Below are 11,248 nucleotides of genomic sequence, written 5' to 3'. Positions count from 1 at the left end.
GCCCAGGATTCAGACTGGAAGTTGCTCCTGATTAACTCAGACCATGCAAGGCTAGTGTTAACTGAACAAGCATGGTTAAAAATCTGGTTTGACCCCGGAAAAAGTTGGGTCCCTTTACAGACTATCAAGAAGCTTCCAAATCTTGAAGGGGAGGGGAAGGGTTGCGCAACGTGCCCGCAAGGCCCTCGCCATCTTTCTCCTGGCAGCGCTGGCAGAGTGGACTCCGGAGGCCACCAACACAACCCCCCTCCGTGGTCCTCGGTTCCAGTCCCCAGTTCCGGCCCTGAAGCAGGGTGGCTTTGCCCTGTGGGGGAATCTGCTCCCCCGGGAGAAAACAATCCAGCGCTTGTTGGAGCCCAGCGCTGCACTGGAATGCCTCCCCACTTCCCAAAGCAAGGATCTGTGCCGCCTGACTGAAGTGGCATTGTGCTCCTGCCAGAGGTGAGCTGAGGGCAGAGGAGGGCGGGAACCCACATGGCTAGAGGCTCAGCCCAGAACTACAGGAAGGAGTATCCTCAGGAAGGGGTCCGAAAAGTCAAGATGGTGGCCCTACCCCTATTTAATGCACGTTGTGGCCACCATAACTTTTTGACCCCCTCCCTGAAGACATCCTGATCTAGCTTCAGAACACCCTGATATTCCCCTTCCTTGGAATGCTGTTGCGGAGGCTTCAGATCCCCACGCGCAGCCTGAGCATCAACACTTAAGTTGAACTTTGCCTTGAAAAATGACACAACAACGGAGGGAAAACTTGTTCTGCCTTTCCAGTAGTAGCACCCAAGCAGGCACCTGCACATTTCCTGGTTCTGAAACTGTTTGGCAACTATTTTCCTTTTGCTCTTCTTCCTTTCTTTTTTAAGGAAAAAAGCGAGCATCTAGGGATATCAATAAATATGAAAGATGCATTTGTAAATATGGCAATGCCAGAAACACAAGGCAAAATTAGGAGCAGACTCAGCCTTGGCTTATTCTTCTGTGTCTTGCAAAGCAGGGGTGAACTGGGGTCACGTCCTCTCTGACCACAATTAATCCTGCTGGACGTGGGGTTCAGCAGGATTATTAGCAAGGGTGATGTCACACCCTGGGGCTTGGGTTTTCAGCAGGCCAATCTCCTGTTTCATATTTTTCATTGAAAGTCTCTTAAATAAAATAAGAGATTCGTTGGATCCTTCCAGGAAACCTTAGAGCAGTGCTGTCCAAACTTGGCCACTTTAAGATGAGTGGACTTCAAGATGTTGGCTGGGGAATTCTGGGAGTTGAAGTCCACTCATCTTAAAGTGGCCAAGTTTGGACAACACTCCCTTAGAGGCACCCAGGGGCTCAGCGGGTACTGAGGAACAAGATGCTGTAACCATGTTACTGATCGCAAACGGGCCTGAAATACCCTCTCTCTCCTCAGTGGAGGCAACGCACCCATATTTCCCCAGCTATTTGGGGAACATCGGATAAAGCCACAAATCCCCCCTCCCCCATGACTCGGTCCTGGAAAATAAAACGGTGCAAACAGGCTCTGGGAAATTCAGAGGAAAAAACCCAAACAAGTACTGATGATAACTGGATGTTTCCACATATGAGGAAGCTAAGATGGCTTTTTCCATTTCCCCAAGGCTGTGCAAGGAGCGTAAACCCGATTCTTCTTAAGCCATGGTTTGCTTCATCCTCATTATCTGAGTAAACCACCATGGGCCGGCTTCACACTGCAGGCTACCTTGAACAAGCCCCATAATGCTTTGGCAGGACGAGTGGGTCTGCCGAGCCTCCGAGGAATGGGGCAGGCCCTTTCCCGCCCAGGGAAACGCGGCCGAGAGGGAGCAGTTTCTGCCTGGCAGGAAGCCTCGCCCCTGCCGGGCGCAACCCTCTCTTTTTCCACCAAGCACACGCGCGCCTAGCCCAACGGAACTGATAGAAGCTGTTCCAAAGTCCTCATGCGATTAGGTGTGTCAGGTTTTGTCCCAAGCATGTGACTCCACTATGCTGTTTCACAAGGACGGTGTGGCTGGAGGAGCCCGCCCTGGGGCCCAGCCTGGACCATTCAGCGATGCTGGCTAAGGGACTGCGCAGGGACATGCGCAGTTGCCACTGGTTTCCAGCCAGCCCGATGCAGCCCTGCCTGAGCCTCTCATTCTTCCTGGGCGATTGTGACGGGCAAGAAGCAGCGGTGGCCCCACTCAGATTCCCCACGCTTCTCTGCAAACGGCATGGCTTAATCCAGTGTCTCTCAACCTCAGTGACGTTACGATGGGTGGACTTCAACTCCCAGAATTCCCCAGCCAGCAGGAGTTGAAGTCCACCCATCGTAACGTCGCTGAGGTTGAGAGACACTGGATTAAGCCTTTGTTTTCCTTCCGCAAGCATATTAACTTCGGGTAGGTTGTGGTTCATCATGTTGTGGGAAAGCCATCTAAGCTTGAGTGAATAAGGCTGCCCCATTAAGACAAAAGAGGATTTATGGGGCATGGAAGACGGGAATGCAGCGAGTGTGTTTTACTAACCCAGGTTTAAACAGGTGGGGCAGATGACTTTGGCTGATCTTGAAAAAAAAGAAACACTGGTGCCCTGGGTTTGATGAGAGACCCCAAGGAATGCTAGACTAGGGAAATTGAAAGAACGATGGAAAAACAGCTTCTGTCTTGAAGTGATCAGCAGCTGAGCTCCTCGAGGGGGCTTTGCGTCTCTGCTGTGTGAACCAACCACCCTTGCATAGGTGGGAACGTGGAAGCGCTGGTGTTCTCCCCCTCCGAGTGCTGGGCAGCCTGCCACAGTTGCCCCTCCAGATACAGTGGATTTCAACTCCCATTTCCCAGACAGTATGGCAGCTACTCTGGCTGTGAGTCATGGGAGCCGTGGCCCAAAGGGTCTGGCAGGCACTCAGTTGGGGAAGGCTGTTCTCAGAGGGGGCACCGTTTGGACAGACTGCCCATAAGCCTATTTGGCCCCAAACATCCTTGTCTCCTGCGCCTGTTGGACTCCTCTCCTTCCCTCCAGCCCTGCACCTCTGCCTCCCGCCTCACCTGCTCCAGAGCTCTTCAACAAATCTGGAACTTGGCTGCAAATCTGGCCTTGTGGCAGATCTTCAGCCTGACTTATTTCTCTGGAAGAACTCTGAAAAGCCACATGGGTGCGCCGGTGGGATGTTTCAACCGGTTCAGGAGGCTTCTGTGGGGCAGCCCCTGGCAGCCTTGTCTCACAGCCCAACAGCTGCTGGTCCTCTTTAACCGCAGGAGTCAGAGGGGCGGGGGGGGCGGGGGGGCGGGGAGGCGCTGCCCAGGCACCAGCCCCCGCCAGGCGCTTTTTCTCCACCTTCTGTTTCACCACATCGTGTGACAACAGCAAAAGGCTGTGCAGAGCTCAGGGCCACACGGTTAGGGCTTGCTATGAGCCACAGTCACAGGCCTGGGTAGCCCGTATGGAGAAAACCCAGAAGAGTCGTGGCACAGAGCATCTCTTCGTGTTTTGAAGGGATGGCAAAGGTTGTGCTCACTGGAGGGGGGGCTGGATCTGAAATGAAGGATTAGGTCAGCAAGGAGGAAGATGAAACCTCATCCTAGCATAATACTTGTGATGCTATTATTATTAGGCATATTTCAAAAATCCCTAGTGCTTTACACACTCAATCCAGATGTGCCACAACAATCCTGTAGTGCAGTCCAATATGGTTATACCCACTCTGTACCGAGGAAGACGGGCGGAGACAAGGCGAGACACGCACCGAAAGCCCTCTCGTTCAGCTCTAACTCTGGTGGATTCTGATGCTGCTGGGGATGGTGGGAGGTGTAGTCCAACGCTTCAGGAGCTTGGGGCTAAGTAAGGGTAGTTCTTCGCATGCTCAGAGGCACGCGCCTTTTCCCAGCCCTTCCTTCCCCACAGCCAGAGCAGGGGCAGGCGGGGGGGGGCGCCAGTTCCGCGCCGGCTTCCAGCTTGCTGGGGCGGCCGGAGCGGGGCAGGCGCGGGCGCCACCGGGGCCTGGAAGAGAGCTTCCCCTGGCACGGCGAGGGCTTTACGGAGCCGCCGGGCCGTCCGGCAGGGCGGGCAGCGCCAGCTGCGTCAGACAAGCCGCCTCTGTTTCCCCGCCCGGCCCTGCGGCCGGAGCCCTCGCCGCCGCTGAAGGCCCGCCCGGTGCCAGCCGGCGGCAGCCTCGCTTCGCCCCCCGATCCTCGCTCCTCCGCCAGCGCCGCCTCCTTTTCTCCCTGCCAGCCAATGAAGGCGGGGGGGGCGGGGGCAGCGGGGCTGCTGCTTCCCTTCCTCCTTCCCAGGCGCCGCGGGGCGGGCGGCGCGCGCTGGCTGGCTGGCTCAGCCTCTGGTCAGTCGGCGGCCGGACGGAGCGCAGGCAGCGGGATCATGCGTTAAGGCGCACCGGTGGGCACTGCGGCCGCGCCAGGCGCGCGGCGGGCCGGGAAGATGAACTACCTGGTAAGTGCCGCCGTGGGAGAGGCCAGGCCGGTGGGGAAGAGCCTTTGGGAAGAGCCCCCCCGAGGCTGGTACGGACGCCCGGCTGGCAGCCCGCTCGGGGACGCCCGGCCATTGGGGCCGTAGGTCGCCACCCGGCGAGGACCGAGAGGAGGGCAGCTCCTGGCCCGCCCGCCCGCCGTACCTGCGGCAGGAGCGGGACGGGGGCGCCGGCGGAGGCTGGAGCGCTGCGACGTGGACGCCGGTCCGCGGAGCCGGGAGGGGGAGGGCTTGACTTTCGGGCTGGAAGCGGCCGCTCCGCTGCTTTCCCTTCTCTTGGGGCGGCGGGGGCGCCCTTCTCTCCGCAGCCGAGCTGGGCGGGAGGCTGGTCTCCGCGAAGTGCCTGGGAAGCGGGGTCCAGCCTGCCCCATCCCGGCTCGCCGGCCGCTGAGGGCCAGGAAGAGGCCGGGCCTCGGACGCGGCGGAGCGGGAAGGAGGCGGCTCCGCTCCCGCCTCGGCCGGACTTTTCCTCCGCAGGCCTGCTTGGGCTCTCCGGAGAGAGAGAGAGAGAGAGAAAGCAGGCAAGCGGAGGGACCGGGAGGCTGGCCCGGTTGGGATGCAGCCGGCCGCCCCGGGTGTGGAAGGGGGGGGCGGAACGGCGGGTCTTCCGCGCCCTGGGAAGTCCGGGGAGCGGAGCAGCCGGAGGTCCCCCTCGGTCCTTCTGCGCCCGAGCAGGCTCAGCTCGGAACCTGCTGCCGCGGGCTCCCGAGGCTGCAGTGCGGGGCCGGCTGAAGAGGGGCCGGGGCTGCGCGGACTCGCCCGGGTGCCCGAGGCCACGGCGGGCTGCTCGGGAGGCCCACCGGCCCGGAGGGAGGCGGTGCTGTGCCTCGGCCGGAGGACGCTTCGGGCCTGGACTCGGGAAGCGCTAAGGCGGGGGGGGGGGTCTTTGCACCTCCCCGCGCTCCGGGGCTCTGCTCCTGCGGGGGCGCCGCAGAGGACGCGCCGGGTCGGGTCTCCCTAGTAGAGAGAGAGCGGAATCCAGCCTCGGATGTGTAGGGAAAGTGTCTTGTGTGGCTCGCTGCTTGGCCTGCACGGTGATGCGCGTACGTGTGGAAGCCCCCTTCCGCCGGCCCAGTGTATGTGTCCCTTTGCTGCAAGCGTCGCAGTCTTGCACCCCACTGCCCACATGACTGGAAGCCCCTTTGCCAAGCGAAGATAGTGCGTTTGTGAAATGACTTCTACTCCTCGGTCGGTCGCATGTGCTGGAGGCCGGGCTAAAGAGACCCCTGAGGAGCAACCCCCCCTCCCCCTCCCCCCCCAGTTTATACTGAGAACACATGCAAAGAATGGCAAAAAGCAGCTGTGCAGCAATTCTCTGTGTGTGGTTGATGTTCACACATTTCACTAAACCATAAAACACTTAACTATGGTTTCCTGCAGAAGCCACGGCTAGCTGGGAGTACCCAGCACTTTAAGCCCTTCACCATGATTTACAACCCCGGCTTGATTTGCTCCACAGCCTAAGCCCAAACCCAACAAGCTTCATTCTGGCGCGGTAGGTCATTCATAAACTTAGCCTGAATGTTCCTTTGCCTTACATCTAACAGGTTAGCCCAGCCAGTTTTTGGAATTCACCTCCTGGGGGTGTAGCAGTTCCTGAATAACATTCCCTAGTCTGAAGTTGATGGGAGGGGAGTGGGATTTTCTTTCTTTCTGCCTATTCACAGGATTTTTTCGTGGTGCCCCGGTGTTTTACTCTTGTCTCAAGAACGCAGCATGAATCGCTTGCTTGAGTCGGCACAAGCTGTGATGCTGTGCTGGCCTTGTTTGTGGTGCTGTTCTGCTGGGGCGCATCTGTTTGGGACTTGTTGTGGATTGAGAAGTGAGAAGGCAGAGCGAATGCAAAGCTGGGTATCCCGGCTTCAGATGTGATTCTTGCAAGCACATTTAAATATCTAGAGTTTTAGTGGGCACTTAGGGATCTGGGAGATTTGGGGGCAAGGGGGTCTCCACGGTTCTTTGATCCTGGACAAAGTGAGATTCCTCAGTTGCAAGCATCACCCTTCATGGCTGCCCCCTGCAAAATATCCCATAGAAACAGTTAGCACATTGGCCACCTAGCAAACCCTTGGCTTAATTTCCCTCTAGAGTTGGGGAACAAGCAGGGATCTCAGGAGTGCATGTGTTCCCCCCAAACCCTGATGTTCAACCTTAAAGGCCTCTCCAAAATGCAGTTACCAAATTCTAATTTTTAATGTGACGGAAATTATTAAGCTCACGGGGTGGCATTTTTAAAATCAATTTCAACTTCAACAGCCAGGTTCCGTTGTTTTTTTCCAGCCCTGCTCCCTTTTTAAAGCTTAATGCGCTCCAAGGCCGAGTGTGGCCATCAGCCTGCAAATGTTTGCTCCCTCCTCCTTTAAGAGCCAGTCCTGATAGGAGAGATTGAAACACATGTGGGAGCCAGTGGGCCTTTGAAGTAACAGTCGGCAGTTTTTTATGCTCCAGCACTTTATGCTGACATCAGAGATGCTTGCAATATTTTCTTAATGCATCAGGGGTAATTCTTGTTAAAATGAGTTATGGAAATTGGCAGGGAGCAGCTCCAGATGATCATTGCAACCCAGCCCTGGGCTAGTGTCCCTAGATTTCCACTGGAATAAAATGTAGTTGGTTTCTGTTCTCTACTACAGTGTTTCTGAACCTCAGCCACTTTAAGATGTGTGGACTTCAACTCCCAGAATTCCCCAACCAGCTGGCTGGGGAATTCTGGGAGTTGAAGTCCACACATCTTAAAGTAGCTGAGGTTCAGAAACACTGCTCTACTCAACTAGAGAAATCATAGAAAGATCCCAGACAAATTCATTCTAAGCAAGACTTACTGTGTTTGCTGTACCCTGGTCGATACGTTATGGATCATTGCCTTATTAGCTGTGTGATCCGTGGCCAGGCTGTTCCAAGCTGTCATGCAGGATATTTGCAGAAGGAAACGAACCCTCTGATTTGTGTGTTTGAAGAGCACTGCGTGCGTCAGGACTTAACTTCACGTCAGTTGGGCCCGCTTACATCTCTCTTCTGCCAATTGCTGGCAATGGTCAGAACTAAACCTCAGCCATCCACTGCTGGTCATTTGATCTCCAACGCTGGGAGCTTTGGGTGAAGGATAAAAATGGCGAGCCTTTAATTGAGAAAGACGTCTGATGGAATCAAACCCTTGTGGGGCGGGGGGCAGTTGTTTTCTGTTTCTCTCCCCAGCTAGTACGGGTAATATGGAAAATTCAGAGGTCTGCTCTTAATCAGGAAAGAGAAGGATGGGGCCAGGTCTGCTGTGATTTGGCCCTTTCCTTCTTGACACACTTTGGGCCCTTCAGATACTTTGCAAGCTGTCTAGCCTCACTACAAGCCCTGGATCTGATCCAGGGATTTCTGCTCCCCAGTTTGCATTTGTCTCCAATTCTGTGAGCGCACTGAACTCCAAAAGGACGGCTTTTGGGGTGTTCAAGGGTGTTTCTGGAATGAGTTTCCCACTTCTGTTTGCTGCAGAGACCAAGGATGGTGGGGGAGGAAACAACCCCCTGGATGTTTTTTCCAGCTGCTGCTGCTTTATCCTGCAGGTATTGGCAGCCTTGCCTGTCTGTTAAGGGATGGGCGGGATATTTGAGCCCTGCTTTTTCTTCTTCTTCTTTTGAAAATCTCCTGTCCCTTTACACTTCCTGTGCCTGCAAGGGCTGTGTTTGCACCGTACACCTGGGCCAAAAGTGGGTCTTGTGGCAGCTTGGAAGTTTTCAGTTCTCAGGTCGGTATCTGTGTTAGGATAAGGTAACAGGAATTAATCTTCATCAGCAACCATTTAATAATCCTTGGCAGAGGAAGGACCATCAGAAGATTAAAATATAGACACATTCTTATTTTATTTCTGTTTTAATCTGCTGATGTTTACCCATGTTTGATGGTTTTCTCTTTCGTTCTAAGCCACTGGGAGTGTTGTTTCTGAACGGAAAAGTGGTGTATAAATGTAAATCTCAGGGGCCTTGCTCAGTCATTCCCCTCTCCATCTGTGTTCCAGTCTGAACCAGGCAGCCTTAAATGAAGGGATCACAAAGCCCTCCCCCTTAACCTGAGATTATTTGTCACAAGGAATTTCCCAGCTTTATGTCTCCTGACTTTTCCATCCTCGCCCTCTGCGAGTCCAGAACTCCTGAGAGAATGAAGGTAACAAAATCCTGGCTGCGCTGGGGCTGGAGTCTGTAGCTTTTAAGCCAAAGCCTCCTTCTGGGGTAGACTGCCAGCTTTGTGCCGGGGGTGCCCTCTTCTCTGGGGGAGGGGGCAGTTCTGCAGCAGGCCATGTTGAGAATGAAGGGCAAGCCAGAAAGCCATTGTAGAATGCCAGGATGTCCAATCCTTATTTGAGAGACTTGATTTCAGTTATATTTCAGTATAATGCAGGTCCCCTAGCAGGGCTGCAAACACTGAGAGAGCTGAAACGTAGATTCTTCTGTATCTCTTTTTGGCCTTCTGGTGGCTGTCTGGAGTTAGGCAGTTCAGATCTGGTTAGCCTTTGCTTAATTAGAATTTGATTTCTTTTAATGCAGTGAATATATTTCCTTCCATGTGTTTAAATAATTCCTCCTTCTCTCAAATGGGGCAAGTTTTAGAGGCTCTCTAGTGTCCAAAATTTAAAAGAGCTGCGTACCCTGTTTTAGAATTTTTGGAGAGGGTGGTAAACATCGTGGCATTAACTGGCTGGATCAGTCTAGTCCAGTGTTTCTCAACCTCCGCCACTTTAAGATGTGTGGACTTCAACTCCCAGAATTCCCCATGCTGGCTGGGGAATTCTGGGAATTGAAGTCCACACATCTTAAAGTTGCCAAGTTTGAAAAACACTAGTCTAGTCTAACATTCTTCTGCCTCTGTGGCCAGCTAGCCTACAAACCTGGAAACCCAACCATGCAGAATCTGAAAATGTTACCAAGCCTCATTCCCATGCCAGCACCCCTTGTGTTCAGAACTGTATTGTCTGATGTTGTGGCCAAATTGGGTATCTCCGTTTCTCGGGAGTCAGAGGGGGTAATCAAATGTTGGTTTTCTTCTCCAGATTCTTTGGCAAAAATATCTCCATCCTGTGAGATGATAGAGCCAGGCATTGGAAGAAAATTTCACTCATTGGCTGGATTCACACAACACAGTTAACAAGGCTTTTGAAGTTAAAAAAACTGCATTCGCCTGACATGCTGAGTTTGGCTAGTTTTTTTTTTAAATTTTAAAATGCAAATTACAAAACGCAAAACCAGTAATAACAAAAACGTAAAATAATTCGATCAAACCACCAAAATAAAACATGTATAACTTAATCTCTACGTGCACCCATTACCCATGGGACTTATAACCCTCCTTATCTCTTTACTGTTTGTTATCATGGATTTTTATTATTAATAATTTTTAATAAGCAGTTTGGCTAGTTCTTTTGTGTTTTAGTGTGCTAGTTTGTAAACCCAGCCTGTTTGGATAGCCTATGGCTTCATGTAACGAGCAAACCTAGCAAGTGGTTTATTATAGTAATCGGGGGCAGTTTGTTGTTGTCGTTTTGCTGGGTGCAAAAGTAAGGATGGGGGGATTTAAAGAAAGGGGAGGAATCATGGCCTTCTCCAGGAGTCTCTGCCTTTGTTGTGGGAACATGCTGGGTAGCGAACCAAAGTGTTCCTGAGCAGATGCAAAATCCATTCCCTCAGTAACACAATTGAACGTCCACACCTAGGACTTAGAAGGCTGCGGTTTCTACTTCAGATCAGACAGGGTTTCTGGATCCTTCTGAGCCCCAGCATTGGAGGTGTCTGGAGGGAGTCATGAGAATCAAGACGGTGGCTGCAATTCTGGCATTGAACACACTAAAAAGGAGAGAGCTTCCGTCCCACATTACAGCCTCTAATCTTGACTTTTTTGACACACATGGACACCCCTGCAAGTGACTGAAAAGAGATTCAGACCAGACAAACGAAAGCTGAGATAAAATTAATCTGTCCAAGTCATTCTACAAAGTCGCGATCATGATTACTCGTTTGGGGGGCTCTAAAAGGATTGGATTCATTGATGGAGGACAAGATGGTGGAGGCTGACAGCCTGAAGACGCCACGTCACCTCAGCGTTGGGGCCAGCGTGCCTCCCAGCACCTCTTACGGGGGAACAGTGGTGGGAGAGAAGGGCCTCCTTTTCTCGAGAGGACCGCAAAGGTTCAGACTGGCCATTGTGAGAAGGAGAAGGATAAATGAGAAGGGTCACGGCTTGACCCAGTCGGGCTGTTCTGTCAGTAAGTCCCCAGTTCATTGGTGTCATGAGGGTGGAAAAAAAAATGAAAAATGTGCATTGCAACATCAAGACCCAAGTCATACTTGAATCTGACACTGGATGCAAGTGTGTCGTTCTTGTGGTTTGTGTTGCAATACTGCAGCACACATTTGGTGATTTGCCCCCTCCTGGGAATTCCTCTGCCCCAAATTTGACTCTTCTTTCTCTCCTGAACCCATTAGGAGCCTTTTGGTAAACCAGGATCTCATTGCAGATTATTCTGCCAGCCCATTTGACAAGATAAGAAGATAAAATACAGTAGTTTCGTGTACTGTAGAGTGTACTGTAAGAGTGGCGCGTTTTTCTTGCTGTTGTTCCTGGGCTGCATCTGTAGCACAGTTTCCCTGCAGCACTTAAGGGAGGTGGGGGATGCCTCTCCCCAAGGCTTTATTTCATTTTTTTTTTACAGTGCTTCTGGTCCAAGGAGCATGCTCTCCCTTGCCTAAACTGCCTAGCCGTGTTTGATGGGGGAAGGGATTTGCACTGGGGTCTTCTGAATCCAAATCTCAGCCTCTGTTCA

General features: G+C 52.9%; 1 protein-coding gene across 2 annotated transcripts in view; it reads left to right on the top strand.

Annotated features, from left to right (window-relative positions):
• The first annotated feature begins 4,242 nt into the window (after window positions 1-4,242).
• The window catches only part of BCAR1 (BCAR1 scaffold protein, Cas family member), a 38,296-nt gene continuing 31,290 nt past the window's right edge, over window positions 4,243-11,248 (top strand). Inside the window, exon 1 of one of the 2 annotated variants that reach the window (XM_088135864.1) lies at window positions 4,243-4,410. In XM_088135864.1, coding sequence (XP_087991990.1) covers window positions 4,399-4,410 — 12 coding nt within the window. In that variant the 5' untranslated portion in view covers window positions 4,243-4,398. The remainder of the gene's footprint in view (window positions 4,411-11,248) is intronic. The other variant, XM_088135866.1, reaches the window with a different exon arrangement.

The sequence above is a fragment of the Python bivittatus genome, unplaced genomic scaffold (assembly GCF_059951505.1).
Source record: "Python bivittatus isolate LINGU-HERP-01145 unplaced genomic scaffold, Pbiv_v1 ctg000190_np1212, whole genome shotgun sequence".
Lineage (NCBI taxonomy): Eukaryota > Metazoa > Chordata > Lepidosauria > Squamata > Pythonidae > Python > Python bivittatus.
The sequence above is the reverse complement of the archived record's forward strand: the minus strand, read 5'-3'. Positions and strand labels throughout refer to the sequence as shown.